Genomic DNA, 27,535 nt, shown 5'->3' on the forward strand with positions numbered 1-27,535 from the left:
ATCATACTGCCAAATTCTCCTCCCTCCCTCAAACAGAAAACAAAAATTAATAATAATAATAATACGAATATTCTTATATATTTAATACTCTTAGTAGTGTGTATTAATTCAAATATAAATGAATAGAATACGCTAAAAACCCCTCGATAAATACAAAAATGTTGCCAATTGGATTCGAAAAACAAAAAAAATATATTAATATATACATATATATATATTTAAATTATGTTATATAACTAAAAGAAACGAAAAACAAGAACATCAAAAATGAAAATCCACAACAATTACAAATACAACGCAAATTTATGTAAAGTTATTAAACTTGAAGAAAAAAAAACACAATGAAAAAAAAACATTTATATACATGTATATTACTTACACACACTCATACATTTATAAACAAAGTAAGTCGACTCGCCGACTTGGGTATACCATACACCAGGTGAAACAAATATTTCAAATTTCGAAAACCAAATGTATGTCTATTAAATTGTTTTTACATGCTTCATACTATGTGCTATCTCGCTCGCTAGCGCCGCCACCAGCCAACGGCCGATTCTGGCCTTGTGGACCGCTTATTAAAATACGTTCATACGCATATTTTGCATGTTTCTAGTCCGATTTCAATAAAATTTGGTAGAAATATATAAGATTAATTAGACTGCCGAATTTGATTGCGATAGTCAAAAAACTACAGGAGGAAATCGGTTTTTTCTAAATTATGGAGGCGGAAGTGGGCGTGGCAAAACTTTTAAATAGCCAATATCTGCGCGTCTATTAAGCTAGTTTACATACCAAATTAGACGTCTCTAGCTGTTATACTTTTTAAGAAAAACAGCTTTATGTAAATTCTGGGGGCGGAAGGGGGCGTGGCAAAAATTCCAATTAACTCTATACATTTACATACTACACGAGTATACATACCAAATTTGGTGGCTATAGCTCTTATAGCCTCCGAGATCTGCTGGTTCATACAGACGGACAGACGGACATGGCTAGATCGACTTGGCTGTTGATCCTAATCAAGAATATATACTCCGACCCTAGGAGATGCTTCCTTCTGCCTGTTACATACATTTTGGCGAATTTAATTTACCATTTCACCCTATGGGTGTATGGTATAAAAAGAACACTTAAAAATTGAAATTTTTGTATTCCAGCTTGAATTTGCAATTGTATTTAGAATTAAATGTGTGATTTTGTAATTCAAGTTATGCTTTTGGAGTGAAATACATTTTTTTTAAACAATCGCCAATCGAAATCAACCTGCCTCCTCTTGCCCCCCTTGCCGGCCACCCTATTTTCCTTTCCCCTTTCCCCACTATTTGTATGTATAGCTAAGTAAACGAAAAAGAAAAAAAAAACAGAAAATTCAAAAAACAAATTTTTAAAACTGTTGAATTAAAAAACAAACCATACAAAACGTAAACAAGCCCACAACAAAAATGAGTTTTTTGTAGCTTTAAAAGACAGAGGAAGAAGAAAAAAAACGACAAAAAACACAAAATAAAACAAAAAACAACCAAACACCAAAAAATTATATTCGTTGTAAATGTTGAAAAAACAAATGAAACAAACTGCAAATTGACAAGTGAGAAATTAATTCAATAATAAAATCAAATTTAAACAAATGAGAAAAAAAAAAAAAACCATAAAAATATTACCAAGCATAGCTGATAATATATAGTAAAACGATAAATCAGATCGGATATACATACATACATACATAATATATGTTAAACAGTTTTTGTGTCTGGATATATTTGAAACCAAATAAATATGTCTGCATATATTTATATAGACAATGTGTATACATATATATAGATATATATGTAGACATATAAATACATATATATACATATATATATATATATATATATATTTGAAATATTACAAGTCAAAGAAAATATAAGAAAACGAATTCGTTTGGCTTGGGAATGGGCAGGACATGGACAGTGCCGGATTGGCCATACAAAGGGATGGGCAATTGCCCCGTCGATTTGTTGTTTTTTTTTTTAATTTACTTAAATACAATCGAAGCAAAAACTATAAATTGACAAATTGACTTGAATTTGGCAATTTTTTCAGAAATTTTCGAAAGATATCAAAATAACAGCAAAATATTATCAAATTTAGTTCATTTTTGGAATTTTTGACAAAATTTATAATCTTATTTCTAGGAATTTATATCAATCTTTGTCTAAATCTCAACATTATGGCGACAATATAGTCCAAGGAAAATAGTTGAAATCATTAGAGTTTATTTTCAAATATCTTAAATATTCTTAAATATCTGTAATTCTGTCAATTTTCAGTTTTCAAATATCAGCTTTCTTAAGGTTTGCCAAATTCTTGGCCAATTTTCGTAAAACATCATGATTCATTTAAAAAATGGGATTAGAATTATTTTTTCCTAAATACATACAAGTCTTAAATGGCACTTTAAAATATAATAAATTCCGATTTAATTTATCCATCTAAGTTTTTAAATTCTATATCTCTGAAAGAAGGCAGACATATCAAAATTCGTTTTATAGCGTTTTTCATTTGAAAATGAATTTCTTGTATTATTTATGTTTTGGGTTTTGCTGCAGTCCCCACATGGAACTAAAAGAAAATTATGTTGAATTTCTCCCAATTTCTTTATTTATTAAACAACCCTCGCTTGTGTATCTCTTGCCTTACTGGTATTTCCAGCTTAGTCAAAAACTCAAAGTTCATCAAACAATTTATAGATTTTTACAAATACAAATTAAAAACTTTTCCATTGGCTGCATTATTAAGAGATATAGAAACATTTAAGTGCATTCAAATCAGTCGGAATAAAGGCCAATTTGGGAAGAGACAGCTAATCGCTAAGGCCGCTAGAGCCGCAGCCCCAAGATTAGATATTGGAAGCCATACACACAAATCCATATATATATAATCGTAAGCAATAATTAGATTATAAATATGTATGTTCCCTCCCCCCACCCGATTGGATCAGCTGCAATTCCAACTCAAATAGAGATTCTGCTGCAACGATTAGTTTTAATTTTTTAGTGCCAATTGATTGGGGATTGTGGAACACACACACACACACACATACTTAGAGACAAAGACGAGATATGGGAGACTGGCTATCGGATTTCGCTGCGGACTGGGTGCGATTCAGTGTAATTTGCAATGCCTTTGTGGTTGGTATTCGGTTTGTGTTTGGGTCTTATAGTTTTCCTCAGAAAATGGCCATTGATGAGAGTGGGATGCAGTCTGCCTGGTCCCTGGGCGTTTCCCTTGTTGGGCAATGCCCAAATGGTGGGCAAACTGAAGCCGGAATGTGAGTTGATTGGGTTCAAATAGCCAACTGTGGCTTGATTTGGCGTGTGGCAGTCATTTTTCTGGTTTTCACAGAGTTGAGGGAACGTTTTGGCAGCACCTATCGCCTCTGGTTGGGGCCACAATTGTGGGTGTTCCTTCATACCGCTGAAGAGACGCGTCAGGCTCTGCATGATCCGACACTACGTAAGGCGGAGACATTTCTGCAATTGGAGCCCCTCATTGGCAATGGATTGTTGATCAGCCATGGAGCCCATTGGACTAGACAACGACGTCTGCTGACGCCAGCATTTCAGCCACAAATCTTACGGCGTTTTGCCATTCCCGTGGCCATGCATGCGGATCGTTTAGTCGCCAAGCTCAAGGATTTGCAGGGTGCAAACATTGAGGTTACGGATCATTTGTTTTCTTGCCTCCTAGATGCCATAGTGGGTAAGTTTGGTAGGCCAGGAGGAGATTGAAATTTTTGAATTACTCTCCAAAACGATATGTAGATACTTCCATGGGCAGACAATTGGACACTCAACTGATGGCAGAGCATTCGCCCATTATACGGGCTTTCCATTTGAGCAGTGAGCTATTATTTAAGCGCATGATAAATCCATTGTTGGCTTCCGATTGGATCTTCCAGCGCACCAAATTGTGGCGCCGCCTTCGAGCTCAATTGGAGATTATCCATCAGCTCATGGAAACAGTGATCGAGGAGCGAGCTAGAGAGCTTCAGGGCACAGAGAACAAAGCAGAGAAATCTCGCACTTTGTTGGATACTTTGTTGCTGGCCAGATTTAATGATGGATCATCAATGAGTCGTCAGGAGATACGGGATGAGATCAATACCTTTGTCTTTGCGGTGTGTGTAATCAAGGATTTATTTATTTATAATTTCTATTAACAACTCAATCCATTTAGGGCGTGGACACCACCACGGCGGCTATGTCTTTTGTCTTGTATGGCTTAGCCAAGCATCAGGAGATTCAGGACAAATTGCTGAATGAGATTAGAGAGGAGCAAGCCAACGACTTGGATGCTCTCAATGAGTTGCCCTACTTGGATGCTGTGATCAAGGAAATTCTACGTCTATATACCATTGTGCCCACCACGGGAAGGCAGACCACGTGTTCCACAATCATTGGCGGGCAACGCTATTGTGCTGGCATCACCCTCTGGATAAACATGTATGGCCTGGCCCATGATGCCAACTATTATGCTGAGCCCTATGAGTTTAAGCCAGAGCGTTGGCTAGCCTCCGAATCGTCGTCTCCTCCGCCTCCCTTTAGTTATATCCCCTTCTCGGGTGGCCCTCATGTTTGCATTGGTCGTCGTTACTCCCTGCTCCTAATGAAACTGCTCACCGTTCGCATTCTCCAGGGATTCCAGCTGAAACTTCGACCAGAGGATGAGGCCAAGGACTTGATCCTGCAAGCTCAGATGGTGCTGAAGTCTCGCGATGGCATCCATGTGGCATTTGTAGAGCGTTCTACTCTCTGACGGATTTCTCCCAAGTCAAAACAAATGAAATTTATGTAGCCAAGTAAAAAATATCAAAAAACAAAAACCCATTTATTGTTTCTATTTTATTTTGTTGGCTTTTAGTATAATTTTTTTGTTGTGTTTTGTTTTATATATATTTTTTTTTTTTTTTTTTTATCTACGCCATGTTCCTGAAGCGCTGCCCCCCAAAGTTGGGTGGACTCTTTGCATTTGGAGCATCCTCAAAGCGTTCCGAGCGCAATTTTCTGCGGGAGAATGTCCTAGTGTTACGTGGCCAGCATACGGTTCCGTTGTCCAGGGTGGACCGGCCGCGGAATCCACCATTGAGGGCTCACAACTATGAGCTACCGACCGCTGCCTCATTGGCCAGACGTCATGGTTCATCAGCGGAGGCTCTTGCCGAAGTGCAAAGGCGCCTGATGACTCTACCGGCTGGAAGGAAACGGAATCGGGATCGGCCTGGCATGGCATTATTCTCTTCTTCGTCATCGGAGAAACAAATACAAACAGAAGACACATGGTATCCCAATCAAAATCAGGTGGAATCGAGTACAAGGCACCCTCGCAGCGAGGGTGATGAATCTTGGACTCCGCTTGCCCAGTTGGTGCAAGGTCATGGACTGCGACGCAGTGCATCCAACTTCGAGCTGGGCAAAATGACAGAGCAACGTGGCAACTATCAGCCAGGTCAGAACATTCTGCACCGGCCTTTAGATGACGTTGCTGCCATTGTGCCCAGCCGCCAGTTGGATACGAAGGGCAAGCGGATGCCGAAACAACAACAACAACAACATCGAAATCAACGATCAATTGGTATGGATAAACGTAACACGATTAAGCAGCCTCCACCAAGGGTCTTGGAAGTGTCTATACCAGAAATAATTGATGCCCAAGTGGAACCAGAGGATTTACCAAGTGATCCCTCACTAGACTCTAAGTCAAATGAATTTTTAGATATACAAGGTACAGCTGCATATCCTGCTTCGCCTTCGCAGGAAGCAACGCCAGCCCAGACAGAGACTCAAACGCAACCGCAATCGCAGCCTCAACCACAACCACAACGCCTCCAGACCCAATTGGAGGAGCTGCAGCCAATGCTACTGTCGGATGCGGAACGTGTGACATTGATTGAGTTGGCCCAAACTCGCCAGAGCCAATTGATAGCCGAATACAATCGTCTGCCCATTTCAATGGGTACACTGCGAGTTCGTAATCTAAAGCGTCAATTGGAACAGCAGCTGGATGTAGTAGAAAAAGACTTAAGTCTGCTAACCCAGCCAAGAGTTTATGTGAAATAGATGAAGAGAAATGGTAGTTACATTGTCAGTCAGATTGTAAGCTGAAAGAAAAAATTGATTAAGATTAAACCGATTAAAACCGATTGGGAGTTTCTCGTTTCAAACTTTGCGCCAAACACACTAACGTCACCCTTAGGACTATTACTCGCCCCCTTAGGACTTTTACTCTCACCCTTAGGACTATTACTCGCACCAGGGAAACCAGGGCTGCAACAATATTAAATACTTGGATGAAACGCGATTAAATTAAAGAAACTAAAACAGAAATCGAACCGGCGTGCTGCTGCTGGTGCAGATGCAAATGGAAAAATTCTCGCACGACTTGACCTTGGCCCTGGAGGAGACCTCCCTTATGTGCGGAGTGGGCCGAGGTAGATGGATTTCGCGTCGTCGGACTCGGTCGACTGGAAATCTGCGTAAGTTTCTCTTTCTCTCGTTGGGCTTTGGGCGAGTTTCCTGTCCATTTCTCTTTAGAGACAAGGTGGGCTTAAGCAGGGACACACACCACCAGCAATTAGCCAGCTAACCAATTCTATTATCCTTGACAGCTTGTGCACCCCAGCCAACGGAGGACTCATCGAGCAGTCCCAGTCCCACAGACACATTAAACGCCCACGGTGATGGGGCTGCAGGTGTTGCCGCTGCAGCTGCTGGTGGCGGTACCAATATCGATGGCCTGGACCCACACAACCTGAAAATGCCGGCAAGCGATTCGGATGACAAGGCAGAAGGCAACGTAATGCCATTGCCACCGAGACTGCCTTTGCCGGGGAAGCAATCGATCCAACAATGCTTGGGTGCCCTCGAATCCGATTCCCTTAATGAAACGAATTTCAGTCCAACACGGTAAATCGGCCAGTTGAATTGATGGATTAATTACCCATGGTGATAATTTTTGTATACTTTTGCACAGATTCTTCAAGCCAAACTCGAGGCGAAAACGAAAGATCAAACGCATGTCTATGGAATTCGAACTGGCGGCCTCGCCGCACAGTTTTACAGAGTCGCCACTGCAGCCGGGTATGCTTGGTAACCCAGCTACCGGCCTGGTTACTGGCTCCTCCACCACCACCACGACAGGGACAATACGCAAACGTTTGATGAAAACGGAGGCAGGGAGTCATCGTTCAAATTTATTTTTTTGTGGCAAACGCAAACGTTCCAATCGCGATCGCTATCATGATCATGAACCGGGTTTTGGTACTGCAGTTGGACTGGGACTTGGTTTCGGTAAGCAGCATTTGCACTCCGCGAGTATGCCGCGCTACACTCACACGGAGGAGTGTCAACGGATGCGTCCGCGCAGCTACTCATCCACCTCAAAACCGCATAGCGACCGTCTAATGCCGCTCAATAAGGGACTACTCTCCAAGATCAATCGCATGGCGCAAGCACAAGAGCAACAACAACAAACAGAAAAGACTGATAACGAAGCAATGATAATCACAGCCGGAGACAATGGTCAAAACGATCAAATTATGACTAAAACAATGCCAGCTAAGGAGAATATAACAACGCGGCCATCACCACCTCCACCACCGCCTCCAGAAGGCCGGCAGGCAGATGCCGCCTTTGGCATGGAAACTGTTAAACCTGTAACCGATATTGATGCCTTATTAATGAGTACGCCCTCAAAGACGGCCGCAACGAATCAAGGGAGGATCAAGAAAATGGGCCAGAGCAGCAGTGCCTCCAAAGTTTTAAGCCGCCGACGCTTTTGCCATACACCACAGCCGCATTCTCAGTCCATGGACTGTAGTGAACTGTATGACTTTCTCAGTTCCAGTTCGCTAAGCTCGTCCTCGGACAGCGACGAAGGCGGAGGAGTCAGTGGCGGCGGTGTAGGGGGCCATAGACGCCATGACACAGATCGCGAAGGAGACGACGAACTTACCGATTGGCCGGGCAATGAGTTTGGTCATAGCGGTAAATACGATCCGAAGCGCAAGCTAACCAAGAAGTCATTACTGCCCCAGATACGCTCAGATGACACTATTGGCGAGGACGATACACTAATGTCCGGAACGGAGGGTGCTGAGGCTGTGTCGCCAGTCGCCCCTCAACAACTACCAGATGCCTTAAAGAATTTGTCCGGTTTCCAAATGAAACCGGCGCCGCCAAGCTCAGATCCCATCGAGATTCAAGGAGCCAGCAATCGGAATAGTCTTTTAACTGGCAGCGATGCCAATCTATATACGGACATGGATACCCACACTGATGGTGTACCGGCGGCAAAGCAAATCGAGAGTGAAATGTCCGGTGAGACATCTAATCCATTCCTTTCCTCTTCACCGCCCGTCCAGGTACAAGAAGTGCGCGAAATTCGTGCCGGATGTCGGCGCATCAATGGAGATCGCCCCGGCTTTAGCATTAAATTGAGTGTAAACGAGCGTCTCGCCCGTTTTCTACAAGATCCGCGCCAGACTCAAATCCGCCTTCCAGATCTGGAGATTAGCGAGCACGATAGCCTCTACAATTTGGCAACGCTCTACTCCCTGGACATGATAGTAGAGCACGGCTGCACCGTCCTGACCAAAACAAGGTGAGTAATCAGATACGTTTATAATATACAACTAGATGATACCCATCCATCCACCCACCATTGGCAGAAATACAACTCAACCAGTTAACATGGAACATTATCAGCCAACACAAGGAATTCAGCAGCATCAGGATCTGTTTAGTGATTTCAAACGACGCTGCTATGGTGATGATGGCGATGCCGTTGCCGATCCTGATCCCCATGGCATTGCTGATATAAATGTCACAAAAGGAATTCAACCCAATAAGTGAACCATTTCCGACAAAAATAATATCGGGGAATTAGAAGTTGAACGCTGAGACACAATCTTTGTTGTCAAAATACAGAGTCAAACTCTGTCTCTAGCAATAGACTCCGGGAATACAATTGATCTATTTTATGATGTACTAAGTTTTTAGAATGTTTTTTGTAAAATGATAATGTCAAATGAGTGTGTACATCGATCGATATATCTACACAAAGATGTGTGTCCACTAGGAAACTAGATTAGGAGACAGACACAATGAGTGTGTGTGCGAGAGAGAGAGAGAGAGAGAAGGAGAAGGAGAGAGGTGGGAGAGCGCAAGAAAGTTAGACAAGATAGAAGTAGAGCGATATTTATAAAAAGTTGTACAAGTTATTGATATTATTTATATATGTATGCTTTTACATCCATCCGCCCATCCTTACCCCAAACGCAATCTCTGTAAAAAAAAAGAGTTTATTTTCCAATCTATTCCATAGAATTGAAATATGTAATTGATTTGACAAAGAGTTTTGTATAACAATATGAAATCATTATCAGAGAATCATAGAATTCATCACAGAGAGAATCATAGAATTCATCACATACACACACAGAGAGAAGTAAATATGTATATTCAGTATGTTATATATCTATATAAATTGTTTCTTAAAGCCATTTCAAACAGATTTTGTTAACTCCAGGCATTAACTTGCGTGCATTTCTGATAAAATTCTGAATTGATTCTTCTTCGTTTGGAATACATATTTGTATGTAATTTTGAAAACTCGAGAAAACTATAACAACAAAAGGGATTTAAGCATTATTTGTTTATTCATTTAATTTGACAATGTCATTTGTTGAACTTAAAAATGCCTTTCTAAATATCAAAGAGCATTAAAGCTAAAATTTTTAAACAAATTTGGACTTAAAATGTTTTTAATCGCATTCATAAACGAAAATCATTTGGTTTGAAAAAGAAAAAACATGTAAAAATTGAAAAGTTGTTTTTAAAATCGTCTAACAAAAAAAAAAGACTGAATTTGGATAATCAAATTATCATTTATAAAATGTCTGCAATTTAAAAGATCAAATGATTTCATTTAGTCAAATAAGCCATGTTTTTTTTTTATTATTATTATTATAATTTGCGCATTAGTGAACTTTTTGGATTTTTGCGGTTAATTTCAAAACAAAATTTAGTTGGGGGGGGGAATGAAATCGAAGCGCATGCTCACTGCTTCTGTTGATGGCGATGGGGTCCCGTTACACTGGGGTTGCCATCCCCACGCATTCGATGGCTTGATGTTTTGGCAACCCTTCTTTCTGGCAACGATTCTCTGTCTCTATCTGGGGGTCGGGGTCGTCCTCGGCCGTAACGCTTTGTGCTTTGTATCGTTGACGCAGTTGGTTGGACGCATCAGCATCAACATTGGTTTCGGCTTCGGCATCGCCATCGGCATCGGCATTTGGATTGGGGACACATTGTGCATGCATATAAAAAGGATACTGATTTCGTATGAGATGGAAAGTTGAATGGTTGTTAAAATGATGTGAAACGTATCTCTTGGTAACGGCGGATGAATTACGGATTAAATATAAAATCTCAAAAATTCAATTTATTGACTTTGGAGCAAAAAGAAAGAAGAGGAAGAAGCCGTCGCGCTGAGTCCGTCGTTGGATATCTTGGAATATTCAGTTCTTAGCTAGCGGTAATTAGATTCCATCTGTATGCTAAGTACATATTGAATCCGACATGCCTCAATGGATCTTTATGGGCCAAAGATACGTTTGGTGTGGAGCAGACGAGATTTCGGTGGCCGCTTATTGATTTTTCACGAGCTCCCACTCATACACACACAGAGAGACACAGATACACTCACGCACGAGGGAAATCCGATGCATACACACACCACACACACGCATACACACACGTTTGCACCTGAGGCTAATCTCTTATCAAGCTTATAGAACTTTTTTTTGCGATTATTTGTAGTTGTTATTCTTCTTCTTTCCTTTCTTTCCACCGATTCTAGCTATAGGGCGCCTCAGGCGGCAGTGAGACGTCTGGAGGAGACGTCTCTCCTGCATGCGCCGGAAGCATGTCCATCTACTCAATATAGCGCCAACTGAGCGGCACAAGCAACGCATAGCAGTTGGAAAATGAGCGCAAACGAAACGGCAAGTGGAGGAACCGATAATCATGTCGGTCAATTGGACAAGGCAGATGATGCCGTTGCCGTCGCTGTTTCCAATGCAGAGGATGGTGAACGCGAGTCCACACACGGCCATACCACTTGTAAGACAAAGGAGGCAAAGGAAACGGAATCGGTTTGTGGGCAGCAGCAGCGAAACAAGAAAAAGTTGGAGCAACATCCCCAACAGTCCCAGGCTCAGGGCCAGGGGCAGGCCAATGGTCATGGCCTGTCCAACGCCAAACAGGAAGAGAAAACTGTGATGGAGAATGAATCACCCGTAGGAGAAACTGTTTTAGATGCCGTCAGTGTGGCTGCGCCCTCTATTGATGCTTTGGTGGCCTGCAAAGATGTCCTATTGGCCCAGAAGCTCTTCGCTTTTGCCAGCGGCAGTAGTGGCCCCAAGGAGCTGTTAAAACCAAAGGAGCCAATGCGTGTAGGTTTCTATGACATCGAACGTACCATTGGAAAGGGCAACTTTGCAGTGGTGAAGCTTGCCCGGCATCGCATAACCAAGAATGAGGTAGCCATCAAGATAATTGACAAGTCGCAGCTGGATCAGACTAATCTGCAGAAAGTCTACCGTGAGGTTGAAATCATGAAGAGGCTAAAGCATCCTCATATCATTAAACTATATCAGGTAAATACTTCTTTACCCATTTATGTATGTATATCCATATCCTAACCTGCTAATCACATTTTTAGGTGATGGAGACTAAAAATATGATCTATATAGTCTCTGAGTATGCCAGTCAAGGGGAGATCTTTGGTGGGTATCGGATGAGCAGATTTCAAAGGCTTTAAACTTACTCTTGCTTACTTACTTTCTCACAGATTATATAGCCAAATATGGACGGATGTCGGAGTCGGCGGCCCGCTTTAAGTTTTGGCAAATTATTTCAGCCGTTGAATATTGCCATAAGAAGGGCATCGTCCATCGGGATCTTAAGGCGGAGAATCTTTTGCTGGACTTTAATATGAACATCAAAATAGCTGATTTTGGCTTCTCCAATCACTTCAAGCCCGGCGAATTGCTGGCCACTTGGTGTGGCTCTCCACCGTATGCTGCTCCCGAGGTTTTCGAAGGCAAACAGTATACGGGCCCAGAGATAGACATCTGGGTAAGTGGGCCTCGAGTGGTTTAAGTTCGATTATAATCTTCTTGATTTCTTTGGCAGTCTTTGGGTGTTGTATTGTATGTTCTGGTATGTGGAGCTTTGCCTTTCGATGGCTCCACTTTGCAGAGCCTTCGTGATCGCGTTCTATCCGGCCGTTTTCGTATCCCCTTCTTCATGAGTTCGGAGTGTGAGCATCTTATACGGCGAATGCTAGTGCTAGAGCCAACACGCCGCTACACCATCGAGCAGATCAAACGACATCGCTGGATGTGCCCCGAATTGGTAGAGCATGTCCTAATAGCCAAATATAATTTGAATATGGAGAGACAGTCAGTATTGGAGCCCAGTGAGGATATTTTGCGTATTATGTCCGAATATGTTGGCATTGGTCCGGATAAAACACGAGCCAGTCTTAAGAAGAATACTTACGATCATGTGGCAGCCATTTATCTGCTGCTCCAGGATCGAGTCAATCACAAGAAGGAGCAGGCCAAACCCAATGATGTATCCAACTCCAGTCGGCTGTTATTTAAGGCCAGCAAGCAGGCCATTAGCTTGGAACAGCAACAACAGCAAACCAAGACAATATCCACCACGATCCTGGCAAAGGATCAACAAGCACACAAAAGACTTAGCCGCCACCAGACTGTGTTAATGAGTGAGCGTTCCACTGCCGATCCCTACTATGAGGCATCTGCGCAGCAGCAGCAGCCGCCGCCAATCCACACACCCACTCATATATCAACCAGTCGCTATGCGAATGGAGAGGATATATCAAGCACTGGAATACCCTTGCCGGTTAGATATACACCACTGCCGCTGGCTACCCTGGCCACCACTCCTGTATCCTCGTCGCGACTGGGTAGGCAAGGCCTTAGTTCGCCGCGCAGTTCTGTCCATCGTCCTGTGGGCATTTCCTTGAGTATTGATCAGGCACCGACCAATCTACGTAGTCGTAATCCTAGCCAGCAGCTTGATTCAATTCCCGTGTTGCCTTTGGTATCCAGGCAATTGCATCAGACCATTAGCGAGTATATAATCAAGCAGAGTACTGAGGACTGCCGGCAACTACTGCAGCAGGTAAGTTCATCCAACTCACTCCTCCCAGCAGCTACTTCATTCTACCAATACATTTACAGTCAACTGCCATTGCTGAGGCTAAAGAGCCAGACCTTATTGTAGCCCCTGAGTGCCAGCCGGAACCATTACTGACCACCAGCACGCCCACTGTCGACAAGACGTCGACGACGACAACGACGACAATAAAACCCATGTCCAGCTCCAGTAGCTTTGACTCCACCGCCAATCTCAATCAGAGTTTCCGCTTCAAGATGTCAGCGGAGGCCACTAAACTATTCCAGACCCTGCAAGAGAGTCCACTGCCAGTTGAGGTAGCTAAATTAGTGTAGAAACTGTAATTGAACGAATCTAATGCATTTTTTCAATGTTGTTTCAGCAAAAGCCCAAAAGAAAAGGCCCTATTACGGCAAACGGCGATGGTCCGGACTCCTCCGGACCTCAGACAAACGGAGACAGGTGAGTCATGATGATAATGCTATTGCGAACTGATTATTTATTCCTTGTTTGCATCCCTTTCAGTCGCAGCGACAAGAAGGGCTACGAGAAAAAAGTCTTGGCCCAAGGCAGCTCCAGCACCGATGAGGGCTGTGAAACGGATCACGGCAATGAGACCGGAAATGGAACTGGAACCGATAACGTCACTGCCAATGGCAAGGGTAATGGTAATGGCACAGCCACTGCCAAAGAGGGATCACATTCCAGCTCCGATCTGACAACCACTGCACAGACGACACGCATGCGATCCTATGCCAGCAGCAGCAGCTCCAGCGGAGTTCTAGCCGGCAGTTACTCGAAGAGTCTCAGTCAAAATTTGAGTCGCGGTTCCTCCAAAAGCAACTGCAGTGCCTACGAGAGCTTAGACTTTGTTTTACCATCCGGCAGTCTGCCATCCTGCATGAGTAATTCAATGCTGGCAGCAGCAGCAGCCGCCGCCGCTGCGGCATCCAGTGAGCATTCATCGGAGAGGTCGCTATATAGCAGTCATAACTCCTGCATCCATATGCCTAGCGCAGTGTTGGCCACTCCCACGCCACCACCGAGCATGAATCAGTCGCCGGTGCCATTGCCGGCGCCGCATCCACCTCCGCCGCCGGCACCGTTGTTCCTGGACAAACGTTCGCCCATTCATTTTCGCGAGGGACGGCGAGCCAGCGATGGCCTGGTGGCCCAAGGTTTGCTCAGTTCCGGCTCATTGCTTGGCACTAGCCGTGTCTATGGCAGCTATCGCTATGACCAGGTGAAACGCCACGGGTGGCTAGAGATTCAACAGCTGCAGCAACAAGAAGCGGCAGCGGCGGCGGCCCATTCTCATTCTCAAGCTCATGGCCATGGCGGCCAGGGCCATCATGCAACATATGGCCTGGACGAGCTTAGCCTGGCAAACTGTCAATTTCCCAATGGTCAATTTTATACTATGTCCGGGGGCAAGGCCCATCCGCATCATCCGTTGCTGCCACCACCACATCATCTTCATTCCCCTCACCATCACCACCACCAGCACCACCATCAACAGCAGCAGCAGCAGCAGCAACTCCAGCCAGCACATCATCACCAGTTGTATTCACAGCATCCGATGCCGCCACCGCCGCCGCCATTGCTCTTGGATGCGGCCAATGAACTTTACAATGCTCATGCCTCCTGTTATGCGCCGCCACCACCACCACCTGCTGCTCTCTATCCACATCAGCATCATCTTGGAATGAGTGCGGGCATGGGTGTGGGTGTCGGAGTGGGAGTAGGAGTGCCAATGTCGCCAATGCAGAAGCCACCGTTGCAGCAACAATTGCTGCAACATCGCCTACTGCAACAGAAGCGTCAACTCTTCCAGAAGCAATACGCTCTGGAGGCCCAATTGGCCGGAAGGCATCATCCAGCGGCGCATTTCAATCATCAGCATCAGTTTCCGCATTCACACCATCCGAATCATCATCAACATCATCATCATAATCATAATCATCATCATCTTGCGGCATCATCATCCAATTCCGCTCCAGAGCAACACTTGGCCGATGAATTATACGAATTGGCTATGCTGGATCGTCCGCGTAGCGGAACCCCACGACTGCAGCATTCGCTGACCATGCCGGGAGCCAATCATGCCTTCAGTCAAATGAATCTGAAGACCTCCTATATTAGTCAATCGACTCAGTCTCAGGATCCAGGAGCTGCGAGTCCAGCTACGCCGTCCATAATGCCAGGAACACCAACGACGGCCGGCAAGCAGCAAGTGAATGCGCCTCCAACTCCACACGACATCGAGCAATATCATGTGAGTATATCTTGTAAGCCCATCAAGTAAAACAAGATTGATATCAATGACTCCCTTTCTTTTGTCCGGATTTCAGACAACGACAGGTACCCCCGTACTTAGCCTCTTTACGCCCAATTGGCAGACATTAGTTAGTCGTGAAAGTCCCATACTGGAGATATCCGAGCATTTGGAATCAGTATGAATTGGCCAATCGATTTTGGCCTGCCTCTAGCTCCTCCTGCCCCCAGTTTTCTTCTATCGCTCGCAATCGCAAAATTAATTATTTTAAAATCATATATAGACATGTTACATACATACATACAAATACATACATATACATAATACATACATACATACATACTTGAACATTCATCCATGTTCTTAGGTAGTTCACAAAATAATTCATACGATCCTTAAAACGAAACCCTATGGGGGGAAAAAAAACAAACACTGTGCAACACAAAAGTTGTTTGCATCTCAAATCTTAAATGTATCGAACTTTAAAATTCCGTCTTGAAATTGAATCGAATGCACGAAAATTGTTTTTGTTGCACAGTGTAAATCGAAATATTGGATCAATTTTGGTCAATTTGTGGATATCTTACCTAGTTGAGAGAGTGTAAAAGTATGGGGATATGTTCATGCATAAATCCCGCCTGATCTGGCACGTAGATGAATCTATATATACATACATACATATATACATATAGATATATTTATTGAAATTTGCAAATTCAAGTTCGTATTCGATATCGAAATTTTGAAATTTAAACTAAAAACTAACATAATACCATAATATTGGGGCATTTAGTTGTGTTACTAGTTTTAAGTAGTCCAAAGTTTTATATGCATACCAAACCAAAACCAAAAACAAAAAAATTTGGGGGAAAATTATGTTGCTAAAAATGATGATGCTAATGAAGATGATGATGACGATGATGATGGCGATGATGATGAAGACATATACAATATGTATATTGATAATAATATTATTAAGCTATAGCTATACTTATGATTAAACCTATACATTATATATATATATACATACATATATATACACATACATATACATACATACATATATTGTATGCATGTGTGCTTGTATTCCCGATTTAGAGTGTGGAACGAGTACAACGTAAACTACATATATCAATTATTCGAAGCATTTATTGGGGGCATAGATGTAATCCATTTACGGATTATATATCTATTATGTATTGGTACAATAATTAGCGACAAGCAAAAACTAAACAAAAACAAAAGAAACAAAAAAAAAAAAAGAAAACCAACTAAACAAAAACTAACAAAATTACATACATCGATTGTTCTTAAACATGGAATTCAAATGTAAACCAGATATTAAAGTCATTTGGTATAAAATGCAATTCTCTTTTCTCTACCAGTACATACACACGCACACACACACACACACTCACATGTACCCATTGGGACATGTTGGACCGGTTGGGTGGGATGGCCGGACTACATTTCGGATTTGGTGTATTCTTATCGTTTCTGTTGTGGTTGTTGTTGTTGATGTTGTTCTTGGTGGCGCATCCTGAGGACCATTCATTTAGGAATTCAACGATGGGACGGAATCGATAAATGGTAATTGATTTAATTTCGATCTGTTTATCGATCTGTAATCACCTCCATTTGCCACATGTCACGTTTTAATCGCACGATTCGATTCCGTATGCTTCTTTTTGGCATTATGCGTCTGTTGTTGTTGCTGTTGGAGCTCCGATTTGGATTGATGACAACGCAATAAATTCCAATAGGCACGACGATATTCCGAACTCATTAATACATAGATCAACGGATTTATACATGTGGTCAGATAGATCAACAGATAGCCCATTATGTTGAACACATGAACATCGGTTGCCGTTTTCCAGATTTTGGTCACCGTAATGGGCAAATAACAGATAACAAACCACACAAATATCACCAATATCATTTTCAATAGACGACGATCCTTGGCACTCATACGTCCCGGATATATGGAGGATGCATTCGACGTATTACCCATGGATACATAGTGCGATTTGCGCGGACTAAAACGAGTGAAGGATGTCCGTAACGATGTTGTAATCGGATATTTTCTATGGGAAGATGAAATCAAACGAATGTCAATCCTTGCTCTTTATCCAAATTCTATAAACTTACGAATTCTTTTCCAAAACAGTCTGCGATTTACGTACGCCTGAGGTATCCAATGTGGCTATCGATCCCGATTGCCCGGCAGCAGCAGCATTCTCCGTATTGTCCCTGGTTGCGCTAAGCACAACATTGGCCTCAATGGGAGTCTTCTTGGCATCCCTACATATGCTATACGAGATGGGCAAACTATCACCAGAGGCATTGTCATCAATAAAGGCCAGATACTCATTAACAATAAATGGCCGGGGAGTTGTGGGTACATCATCAACTTCAGCACTAGATCCGCTTTGTTTTTCCCGCTCCAAAACCGTTCCAGCCTGTCCAATTGGAGGTGGTATTGTCTTGGCGTGCACAGTGGCATTTGCTGGCGGTGTAATTGCAATGGTAGTGGCATCATTTGGACTATTCTTGTTGGTGGTACCGGCTCGAATGGCCGCTTGGCGTACCAGCAGAAAGATGCGGGCATAACAGGTGACAATACAAACGCAGGGCAGAATGAATGCGGCCATAAAGAGAAATTCTTTGGGGGATCGATCGTACTTGTCGTGGAGTATGGAACACGAACCGATACTCGGATCAAGGCCAAAGCGTCCCCAAACACCACGCCAAGTGGGTATCATAATGGAGAAGGTAATGATCCATGTGCTGGCCACCATGAGAGCCAAATAACGACGCTGATAAATGCTAAAACGGAGAATATTCTTCAAATGGACGTGAATGAGAAAAACTTAATCCTTACCGTGGATACTGCCTCGGATGGGCAATGATAATGTAACGATTAATCGTTATCAACGAAACGGATAGCAAGGATACGGCCAACAAGCCATAACGTAGCAGTGGGAAGAGCTGGCACAGCAATTCGCTGTGTGTCCAGGCCCGTTCCATGAATGTGGAGGCGGCCAATGGCAAATTAAAGCAACCAAAAAGCAAATCCGAACACGATAAGTTTATTATGAAAATGGCTGTCGAATTGCGAGTCTGTCTGCCGCGTGATAATGCCACAATGGTCAACAAATTTCCCGGCACACCGACAATGATGAACACAATGCAGGCTACCCAGGCAAAGGTTAGCAATTCATCGGAATAGCCTTCGAAGAGCCTGTTATCATCCGTCACTGTCATATAATCGGCACTCGAATACAGATTACTCCGATTCACTATAGCAACCCTTCGACCCAGGCTGAACGCGGAGCCAGGACCATTGGCAATGGTCTGACTCTGTGGCAACATAATCCAAACTCAATCCGTCACCTCTCTTCTCCGGCCTAATTTTTGAAGTGAAAGCGTTAACCCCCCGCAAAAAAAAAAAAAAAAAAAAAAAAACCTAGAACCGAAAAACGAATATCTTTTTTTTTTTTTTTTTTTTTGAACTATGACGCGTTCGTTCCTGCTCTGATTTTTGTACTAAACTAAATTCTACGCATCCCAAGCACTAAAACTGAAACTGAAAAAAAAAGAAACGAAACGAAAAACAATACAGAAAAAGTATGGAACGAAAAAAGAATAGAAAAAAAAAAAGAAAATTGTAAAAAGAACAAACTTTTGGAAAAGGAAAACAACAACAACAAAAACAAAATTTTTATTGTATACAACAATTGACTTCATCATCGGGTAATTTGAAATGAGCGTTTTTTGTTTACATTGTTTCTATTCTTCTTTTCGGTTTTTCGTTTTTGTTGTTGTTGTAGTTGTTAAAAGTTGTTGTTGCTGCTTTTTTGGAATTTTCGAACAATTTTACGTGAGAGGAGAGTATGCAGATTGGGCCAGTCTGGCCAGGGCTACGAATGCTCTCAATTGTGCGAAATGGTGGACGGATGCCCCAAAAGAATTGAAAGTCTCTTGTTAGCCCTGTGCCGGCCCAACCCCCTAGCCCTCCCCCTCCATCCAACCCACCTTCCTCACTCGCTCACTCACTAGGCTGTTCATCCTGCTCTAGTACTTTAGCTGGCACAACACACACACCGCTCTCGCAACATCAAAATTTGAAAAATTTTTCAAAAATCTTTTGAGCACACACATTTTCTGTATGTATGTATGTACATCCATGCATACATCCATACATATGTACATACATCCATATGAACATTGAAATGGGCCAAGCAATAATTCATACATATGTCCATGTGTATACATATATATTTTATAGTTTGCAATATTTCCATGAATCATACCGATACATGACCACCCTTTTTCTCGCTAAATCTCCCCCATCTCCAATGCCACCCTCCTATTACCACTATGCCCCACCATCCTACCATTTCCATCGTTTCATTCTTGTCCTCTATGCCGTCACAGATGAATGAAACAGAAATTGCTCTTGTTCTTGGATCGGGTCACGCCATTCTCTCATCATTCAAATGAAAGTCTTAATTAATCAAACAAAAACGGGCAACTCACACTCACCCAACAGCAGCAGCAGCAGCAGCGGCGGGTTGTGTCTGCGGGTTCATATATACATATATATTTACTATTTACTTACATATATGTACATACATATAAACATTCAATATAAAAACTACTGAATAAGTGGAAAACTCTTTGCCCAATAATTGAAAATTGACCGATCGAAATTTGTTTGTTTTTATGCAGGCGAAGCGAGAATAGAACTAAAGTGCATATCGGGAAAAAAACAAAAACAAGAAAAGAAAGCAAAGAACAAAAATAAAATAACAACAACAAGACAAGAGCAAGTGCTGGGACAAAGACACACGTACATACATACATACATATGTATGTATGTATGGGGGCAGAGGCATCCAACCCCTCCCCCCTCCAACTATCCACCACCAATGACTTGACTGGAGAATGGCAAGGGCAATTAATTTGCCAAATTTTTCATGGATTTGGTGGACCACGTTTTAATTCCTTAAAATGCTTGAGCTATTACCTCTCCCAAATTTCACATACCATGCCAATCGAAGGAAAATAGAATATACATACATATAAAATACAATAGATGTGGAAAATATATACATATGTACATACATAGGTAATTTCTCCTATATCAATCATTGCAATATTTCATTTGTAAAAACATTAATCCACAAACGTTTTAAACAGAATGTTCATTGGCAAACTTAAAAGTAAAAGTTTCATTATTCCATTTATTTTGAATTTATTTACATTTAACAATTATTGTGAGAAGCAAAACAAATCTAAAACATATTTTGGTTTTACAAGAAAGATAAAAATTTTAGTCATTAATACTTTGAAATTTAAAAAGTAAAAGTGATGAAGTTGCGAAAGTTACAAATTTATTAGTCAATGTAAGTAAAATTATTTTAAAGTGATTATTTTATTAAGTTCTTATCAATATTATTAAGTTAAATTCATCTTCACAAGAGACAAAGTTTAAGAGTTTTTAAATATATGTATGTATTTCCCTATGGCCATGGTCCAAAATGAAGAATTGACTTTCAATTTCTTCCTTAAATTAATTACCTTAAATGTATTAAATATTTGTCTTTAAACAGTGAATTTTCTGATACTTTATCTCATACTTTTACATGATTTGTATTATTGGAACCATAGCATAGGAAAAATTATAGGAAAAAACCCATCAAAGCGTTTGGAATTCACTTTAGTTTGTTATCAAATATTAAAAAAGAGAACAACTAAGCTATTTAAAAAAGAAATATGGGGGAAGCACAAACTAAAATACTTTGAAAACTTTTAAAAATAAAAAAAAAAAGAACTTTCTATATAATAAAATAGTTTTTGTTATTTCTTTAATCTTAACAAATCTGAGAAAGTGAATTTGATCATACTAAAGAAAACAGATGAAAAATTGCAACTGAAAGCATGATGCCCATGGAATGGATACTCTATATCTGAATTGGAACCCTTGTTAGCATTAGCAAAAGAGAAGATCGCATAAAACAAACCCAAACCCAAACCGCTTGCCCCTCGCCACTCCCCCTCATGAGACAGCTGCCGCACTTATTCAGTTTCCAAGTGAATATATTTAGATATCTATAAACTATCATGTTCTTCGCACAATCACAAAACAATAAACAAAACACACTGTGTGAGAGCAGATTGTTGTGAAATGGAAGGGGGCAGGAAAAAACACGAAACGAAGAACTCGACCGTCGATGTCGATGTCCAATTGTGTAAACATTAGAAGATAGAGTTGCATGGGCCCAACCCAATGTAAAACCAAAAAGCAACCAATCCGTTCCCTAACGGTCGTCAGGCGTCAGAATGAACTGTCCGTCCTACAGACCTCATAAGTCTTATCAATATCAATGCTATGCGACCGAAAGAAACATTGTGCTGTATGTGCGTATCTGTATCTATATCTATTGGGTTGGGATCGCCAATCATTGCGAGTGTCCGCTCTCGCAACTGCCAAGTGATCGTTGCAGAGAGAGAGAGAGCGAAAACGAGAGGGAGAGAGTAACGAAAAAAAAGCCGCTCAGCTCTTAACTGTCAACCAATATCACGACCAACGGCAACGCCGACGTCAACGGCGACGACGACGACCACGACGACTACGACAAATACTCCATCCAACCCAGCACTCGATAAAGTGCAACCGTTCTATACAAACGCGTTCCAAGCTTCGTTCTCCGTCTAAGCGAATTGTCCGTTACGGTTTAGTTGATTTGTCATATCATCATATCGAGTGTTAAATTACGTTTATACGAGTTTTGAATTGCCAATGCTTTGTGGGCAATGTGAAAAACCTTAAAGGTTGACAAGAGAAACAACAACAACAAACAATTGACCCTCATTGGCCAAAGTGTTAACCTTGCCTCTCTTTTACCTGCAACATCAACAACAACAACAACAACTACTACGCCTGAGCGGCATGCTAAAATCCAAAGTGTATTAGTCATGAATGTCAGAGTGGCTTTTGAATCACCAACAAAAAGATCTCTTCCTATCTCCTACCCTGCCTACCTCCTCTTACCAAACCCCAACGCAAGTAGCGGCAACAGCAGCAGCAGGCCAACATTAATGAATAACCAGCGAATGCCGTAAACTGTGTGTTTACATTGCTCAAAGCATTACTCATACCCCACTCCAGTCTATATAACCCGATTGACGATCGTAACTGGCATTTGGATTTCATTTCATTTCAAAAAAAAAAAAAAAAAAAAACAAGTGCCTGGGCAGCATCATCTTTTGAAATTTGATTACGTGAACATTAAATACTAAAATACTGACCATAGCTACTGATAAGAGACGAGGAAGTTATACTAAAGAGAGACAGAGCGACAGAGAGTGAGAGAGAGAGAGCAGTGAGAGTGATCGAGTGTGATTACAAGCAATCTGAGAGCTATAGTCGACTATTGTGAAGTGGCCCATTATAAACTAAGCCTCAAAAAAACACATACAAAACTCAAATTGAAAACAAAATAACGTATGTGCCAGCCAAAAATAAACCAGGTAAGTTTCAAATACTGATAAGATATAAACACACACACACACAGAGACACACTCACACATGAGCAGAGGCAACCGAATAAATAAATAAATAAACAAACAAACAAACAAATAGTTAGATCGAGTCTCGGATTTTACGAGTTTGGTGATCGCATTACGTATACGACATGTATGCACTTACAATAAACTAACTGACACTAACTATGCATGATGATTGGTCTCTCTATACATATGTGATGGATGGGTGAATGATAGTGGTTGATAGTGGTGGGTGAATGGTCTATGCTGGAATGGTTAGTTTATCCAAAGAGCTCTTCACACTCAATTAATTAAGGTTCGACGCTGATCTTTGCACCCGCAGCATATACCATGTTCTCGGTAGAGACTGCGGCGACCTCTTTAAATTATTTAATTGACACTAATTTAACATCATCGTAAGAAAACGACAGAAAAAAAAGAAACAATGATGATGATGACGATGAAGAAGGGTGCCCCATAAGTGCCCGCTAACCCCCTTCTCTATGTCTTTGGCATGCATTTGTGCCAGATGTTGGAATGTGTTGTGTGAATATCTCCCATTGGATAGTTAGTTGGCAATTGTCATTGGTGGCGTTCAGTGTGTGTTCGGTGCTGGACGATCGGCGTTCTAGTTTTAGGCCAAAGGATATAAAAATCAAATTGAATTAGAGAAAATCACCAATTGTTCTTAGGTATATATACAATATTGAAATTCAAATTCAATTATTCTTATTATTATTATTCATATTATTGCAGCATGGATGATGATACAAGCACCACCATTGGCACCACCCCACTGGAGCCACTGGGTACGGTTATGACAACACTTGCAACGGACAGTGAAGAGAATGGGTGAGTTTATTTGTCTTGGGGTATGACTCTATCAGTGCTTCAGTGGCTACCATGGGGTAATTATAGCACAATACAGTGGCTCTGGTGTGTAAAAAGGTCTGATAACAGATCATTAATATTACGCGGACCATTTCAAGTGGTTGCTCTTGCTTTCACTTCAAGATGATTATAGTGTGCATGTTGTATGTACATACATACATACATACAATGTGTAGAAGCTGTGAATTGTGGCATAGCGGAAGCCACTTAGATAGCAGGCTAAAGGTCGACACGATCACCAAAGATTAATGCCTCATTTCATGCCCCAAACCCAACCCAACCCACTCCAACTACCCCATACTCCTTTCATCAATATTTTTCTCTATACTATCACAATTATCACATTTGCAGCTTCTCGCCATCATTGATGACCTTTGCCGCAGTGATGACCTTTCTGATCATGATTGTTGGCATTTGTGGCAATTTTCTCACTGTGGTCGCCCTACTCAAGTGTCCCAAGGTGCGTAACGTGGCCGCTGCTTTTATTATCAGGTGCGTTTACAGGAATAAATTGTAACTCTTTTGGGAGTTTCGTCTAATTCAATTTCATTTCGATAGCCTTTGCATCGCCGATCTATTGTTTTGTGCTCTTGTGTTGCCCTTCCAGGGTTTGCGTTTCGTCCAGGGCACTTGGCGTCATGGAGCCGTTCTGTGTCGCATTATTCCATTCATTCAGTATGGAAACATTGGAGTCTCGTTGCTCTGTATTGCCATGATCACAATCAATCGATATGTGATGATTACCCACCATGGCTACTATGCACGAATCTATAAGCGACACTGGATCGCCATTATGATAGCCGCTTGCTGGCTCTTCTCCTATGGCATGCAATTACCCACACTGTTGGGCATCTGGGGACGCTTTGGCTACGATACCCGTCTGAAGACTTGCTCCATTATGAGTGATAGTCATGGACACAGCAGCAAAACAACGTTATTTATCACAGCGTTTGTCATTCCTTGCATGGTGATCATTGCTTGCTATGCCAAAATCTTCTGGGTAGTCCACAAATCCGAACAGCGGCTGAAGAGCCATGCCAACAAACAGAATTCCATACCAAATAATCTGAGGCCAGTTGTGGGAGCCAGTGGAGCAAGTGCCAGTGCTGAGAGTCAGACTCAGGCGCAAAATCAGGCATGTCGTGTGTCATCCGATAGTAGTAGTTATTCCACAGATGTACCAGAGCCAGCTCCTGGCGGTGGGGCTAAGCAGCAGCCATCTCGGGTGAAGGATCAACGCGAGGTGAGGGCCAAACGCAATGAGTGGCGCATTACGAAAATGGTTTTGGCCATATTTCTGTCATTCGTCATCTGCTATTTGCCCATAACCATTGTCAAGGTGGCCGACAACAATGTAGAGCATCCCAGTCTGCATATCTTTAGCTATATTATGCTCTACCTGTCGGCCTGCATCAATCCGATCATCTATGTCATTATGAATAAGCAATATCGCAAGGCATACAAGACCGTGGTTCTGTGCCAACCATCGCGTCTCCTACTGCCCTTTGGCAAGACAAATGGAGCCAGCAGTGCTGCAGGTATGTTTTGTGGTTAAGGCTTTCGCTTCGAACCGCATTGACTAAGTCACGGTCACAAATCGTTTCAGAGAAATGGAAAGATACCGGGTTGAGCAACAACCACAGCCGCACTCTGGTCTCGCAGATGTCGGCTGGAGGCACGGGAACATCAATGGGGACAACAAAGGAAGCTCCGCCTTCGCCCTCACTAACGCCAGCACAGGGCCTCGAGTTGATGTCCCGTCCAGGACCAGATCTGATCACCAAATCGAATCTGCCTCTGCCGCAGCCGCAGCCGCAGTTGCCACCACCGCCGCCGCCCCCGTCGGTGACGAATCTATGCAGCATTCGCTTGCCGATCAAGAAGAGCAATCACTCTTACATAAACTGCGGCTTCAACAGCAGCAGCAACAGCAACAACATCCCCACCACCAACAGCAACACAACCACACCCACCCCCATCAGCAGCAGCAGCAGCAGCACCATCAACTCCAATCAAATGAGCGGGATCGGAAGCAGTATCTATCGACCCTCAACTGGAGGCCACTCAGCGCCAATACGACGCATCACGATGGTGGGGGACGACATAATACTGGAGGAGGAGGAACTACCGTCCACACCACCGCCGACACCGCCAACAGTGCCGCCGCCACCACCGCCATCCGTCAAGACAGCTCCGCCCACGACGCCCATCTACATGAACGTCAACAGTCCGAAGAGAAACCAAGCCTATATCCAGACAAATAGTTCAGTCAATAATTTGGCATCTCAGCCTGTGACGGGCGAGGCCCAGGATCACATGGCTAGCAAGGTGTCGGCTAAATTGAAATTTCCAAAAGACTAACGAAATGCTTTAATTCCAAAAAAAGAAACAAAACAAAAACGAGAAAATTACACACACACACACACACACCACAAACCAAACGTATCTGGTAAGCCGTTAATCCTTTCGAAGAAGCCAAATTTAAGGCATATATATAGTATATACATAGATCGTGTATCGTATGCTTGTTTAACTTTATCTTTATATCGTAAATGTACTTTCTAGAAATGTATTTATCGTTGCCCGCGTTTAGTATTAATCTAATACTTTTTTTTTGTAATTTTATTTTAGTCGGGCCTATATCTGGCCTAAATCGATATTTTTATATACATATATCGTTTTTTTTTTAAATTCTTTTTTTAACATTCCATTTACATACTACTTATGTATGTATGTATGTGTACACGCACACACACATAGCCAAGTGCACTTCATTCTGCAGCACAGCAAAGACAAAAGGCAAATCGAATATGTAATTATGAATATGAATATACATATGTACATATATATACATAAATACATGCATATATTTATGTACATACATAAACTATAAAAACATTCTGGGGCATTGTTTCAATCAGTTTTGAAATGGGAAATCACAAGTTTGTTTTTTCAGCTTTTTTGAAGGATATTGCAGGATGTGATGATGTCAGTCGAGCGCATTTCTTGTTCGAAAACTGATATAAAAAACATACTATGTATGTACATATACATAGGTACATCTCTATGTATATATGTACATATGTATCAATATCAAGTATACGTATATCAAAATATTTTTTGACTACCGTTTTTTAGCTTGTTTAATAAGAAATTTAAAAAAAGAGGTACATCATCTTTTTTTTTTTTGTATATGCCACAACACTGTAAGGGGTCTAAGATCAGATTGACCACGTAATTACAGTTCATAGGCATGTATGTACATACATATGTATGTAGACAATTGTACATCGTGAGAAATAGCAAAAGTGAGTTCATTAAGCAAAAAGAACGTTCCTTTCTCTCTCACCCGCTTTCTATGCCAGGGAGTTTTTAATGAATCGCAGAACACGCCCAATGTCCAGACTTACACACATACATATGTACACACATACATGTATGTATATACATATGTATGTAACGTATCTATGTACATAAGTATCGATAAAGGGCTGGTTAAGACAGGGTGAGGGAGGATGTTGGAGGTGGAGGTGTCGGTTACTGTAACCCAATTTCATAA

At 41.9% G+C, this 27,535-nt stretch overlaps 6 protein-coding genes across 8 annotated transcripts; 5 read left to right on the forward strand and 1 right to left on the reverse strand.

Moving 5' to 3' along the window:
- The first annotated feature begins 3,153 nt into the window (after positions 1-3,153).
- Positions 3,154-4,870, forward strand: Cyp311a1 (Cytochrome P450 311a1). Its single transcript, XM_068303566.1, has 4 exons — positions 3,154-3,316; positions 3,370-3,747; positions 3,810-4,165; positions 4,225-4,870. The coding sequence occupies exons 1-4, from the start codon at positions 3,166-3,168 to the stop codon at positions 4,801-4,803; spliced, it is 1,464 nt and encodes a 487-aa protein (XP_068159667.1). The 5' UTR covers positions 3,154-3,165; the 3' UTR covers positions 4,804-4,870.
- Positions 4,871-4,893: 23 nt separating this feature from the next.
- On the forward strand, positions 4,894-6,187 carry LOC137587238 (uncharacterized). Its single transcript, XM_068303568.1, has one exon. The coding sequence runs from the start codon at positions 4,971-4,973 to the stop codon at positions 6,102-6,104; it is 1,134 nt and encodes a 377-aa protein (XP_068159669.1). The 5' UTR covers positions 4,894-4,970; the 3' UTR covers positions 6,105-6,187.
- A 118-nt stretch (positions 6,188-6,305) lies between these two features.
- LOC137587237 (uncharacterized) lies at positions 6,306-9,790 on the forward strand. Its single transcript, XM_068303567.1, has 4 exons — positions 6,306-6,520; positions 6,653-6,950; positions 7,018-8,646; positions 8,714-9,790. Exons 1-4 carry the CDS (start codon positions 6,400-6,402, stop codon positions 8,895-8,897), a joined length of 2,232 nt encoding a protein of 743 aa, XP_068159668.1. The 5' UTR covers positions 6,306-6,399; the 3' UTR covers positions 8,898-9,790.
- A 388-nt stretch (positions 9,791-10,178) lies between these two features.
- On the forward strand, positions 10,179-15,879 carry Sik2 (Salt-inducible kinase 2). The gene is made up of 9 exons (XM_068300818.1): positions 10,179-10,581; positions 10,906-11,704; positions 11,770-11,833; positions 11,899-12,185; positions 12,243-13,262; positions 13,322-13,573; positions 13,639-13,718; positions 13,782-15,531; positions 15,608-15,879. Exons 2-9 carry the CDS (start codon positions 11,033-11,035, stop codon positions 15,713-15,715), a joined length of 4,233 nt encoding a protein of 1,410 aa, XP_068156919.1. The 5' UTR covers positions 10,179-10,581; positions 10,906-11,032; the 3' UTR covers positions 15,716-15,879.
- Positions 15,880-16,900: 1,021 nt separating this feature from the next.
- On the reverse strand, positions 16,901-20,150 carry LOC137585164 (G-protein coupled receptor moody). Of its 2 annotated transcripts, XM_068300839.1 has the most exons (4): positions 20,080-20,150; positions 18,416-19,120; positions 17,683-18,360; positions 16,901-17,618 (listed from the first exon to the last, which is right to left on the reverse strand). In XM_068300839.1, exons 2-4 carry the CDS (start codon positions 18,904-18,906, stop codon positions 17,180-17,182), a joined length of 1,608 nt encoding a protein of 535 aa, XP_068156940.1. In that variant the 5' UTR covers positions 18,907-19,120; positions 20,080-20,150; the 3' UTR covers positions 16,901-17,179. The 2 variants fall into 2 exon arrangements, with proteins under 2 accessions (XP_068156940.1, XP_068156931.1); XM_068300830.1 differs by lacking the exon at positions 20,080-20,150 and having other exon boundaries at positions 18,416-19,186.
- A 2,060-nt stretch (positions 20,151-22,210) lies between these two features.
- Positions 22,211-26,872, forward strand: moody (G-protein coupled receptor moody). Of its 2 annotated transcripts, none has more exons than XM_068303415.1 (5): positions 22,211-23,070; positions 23,842-23,937; positions 24,328-24,468; positions 24,535-25,514; positions 25,583-26,872. In XM_068303415.1, exons 2-5 carry the CDS (start codon positions 23,843-23,845, stop codon positions 26,335-26,337), a joined length of 1,971 nt encoding a protein of 656 aa, XP_068159516.1. In that variant the 5' UTR covers positions 22,211-23,070; position 23,842; the 3' UTR covers positions 26,338-26,872. The 2 variants fall into 2 exon arrangements, with proteins under 2 accessions (XP_068159516.1, XP_068159515.1); XM_068303414.1 differs by lacking the exon at positions 22,211-23,070 and adding an exon at positions 23,646-23,777.
- The last annotated feature ends 663 nt before the right edge of the window (positions 26,873-27,535 follow it).

The sequence above is a fragment of the Drosophila tropicalis genome, unplaced genomic scaffold, assembly GCF_018151085.1.
Source record: "Drosophila tropicalis isolate 14030-0801.00 unplaced genomic scaffold, ASM1815108v1 contig_158, whole genome shotgun sequence".
Lineage (NCBI taxonomy): Eukaryota > Metazoa > Arthropoda > Insecta > Diptera > Drosophilidae > Drosophila > Drosophila tropicalis.

Excerpts from the sequence above, each read along its gene's own strand:
- Sik2 (XM_068300818.1), top strand. The coding sequence starts at position 11,033 with ATGAGCGCAAACGAAACGGCAAGTGGAGGAACCGATAATCATGTCGGT. Across the intron at positions 11,705-11,769 it reads ATATCATTAAACTATATCAG|GTGATGGAGACTAAAAATAT; the intron begins GTAAATACTTCT and ends TCACATTTTTAG. Across the intron at positions 13,719-13,781 it reads CCTCAGACAAACGGAGACAG|TCGCAGCGACAAGAAGGGCT; the intron begins GTGAGTCATGAT and ends CATCCCTTTCAG.
- LOC137587238 (XM_068303568.1), top strand. The coding sequence starts at position 4,971 with ATGTTCCTGAAGCGCTGCCCCCCAAAGTTGGGTGGACTCTTTGCATTT.
- LOC137587237 (XM_068303567.1), top strand. The coding sequence starts at position 6,400 with ATGCAAATGGAAAAATTCTCGCACGACTTGACCTTGGCCCTGGAGGAG. Across the intron at positions 6,951-7,017 it reads ACGAATTTCAGTCCAACACG|ATTCTTCAAGCCAAACTCGA; the intron begins GTAAATCGGCCA and ends ACTTTTGCACAG. Across the intron at positions 8,647-8,713 it reads ACCGTCCTGACCAAAACAAG|AAATACAACTCAACCAGTTA; the intron begins GTGAGTAATCAG and ends CACCATTGGCAG.
- Cyp311a1 (XM_068303566.1), top strand. The coding sequence starts at position 3,166 with ATGCCTTTGTGGTTGGTATTCGGTTTGTGTTTGGGTCTTATAGTTTTC. Across the intron at positions 3,317-3,369 it reads GGGCAAACTGAAGCCGGAAT|TCATTTTTCTGGTTTTCACA; the intron begins GTGAGTTGATTG and ends GGCGTGTGGCAG. Across the intron at positions 3,748-3,809 it reads CCTCCTAGATGCCATAGTGG|ATACTTCCATGGGCAGACAA; the intron begins GTAAGTTTGGTA and ends AACGATATGTAG.
- LOC137585164 (XM_068300839.1), bottom strand. The coding sequence starts at position 18,906 with ATGTTGCCACAGAGTCAGACCATTGCCAATGGTCCTGGCTCCGCGTTC. Across the intron at positions 18,361-18,415 it reads CATCCGAGGCAGTATCCACG|CATTTATCAGCGTCGTTATT; the intron begins GTAAGGATTAAG and ends TCTCCGTTTTAG. Across the intron at positions 17,619-17,682 it reads ACTGTTTTGGAAAAGAATTC|AAAATATCCGATTACAACAT; the intron begins GTAAGTTTATAG and ends ATCTTCCCATAG.
- moody (XM_068303415.1), top strand. The coding sequence starts at position 23,843 with ATGGATGATGATACAAGCACCACCATTGGCACCACCCCACTGGAGCCA. Across the intron at positions 23,938-24,327 it reads ACGGACAGTGAAGAGAATGG|CTTCTCGCCATCATTGATGA; the intron begins GTGAGTTTATTT and ends TCACATTTGCAG. Across the intron at positions 25,515-25,582 it reads TGGAGCCAGCAGTGCTGCAG|AGAAATGGAAAGATACCGGG; the intron begins GTATGTTTTGTG and ends AAATCGTTTCAG.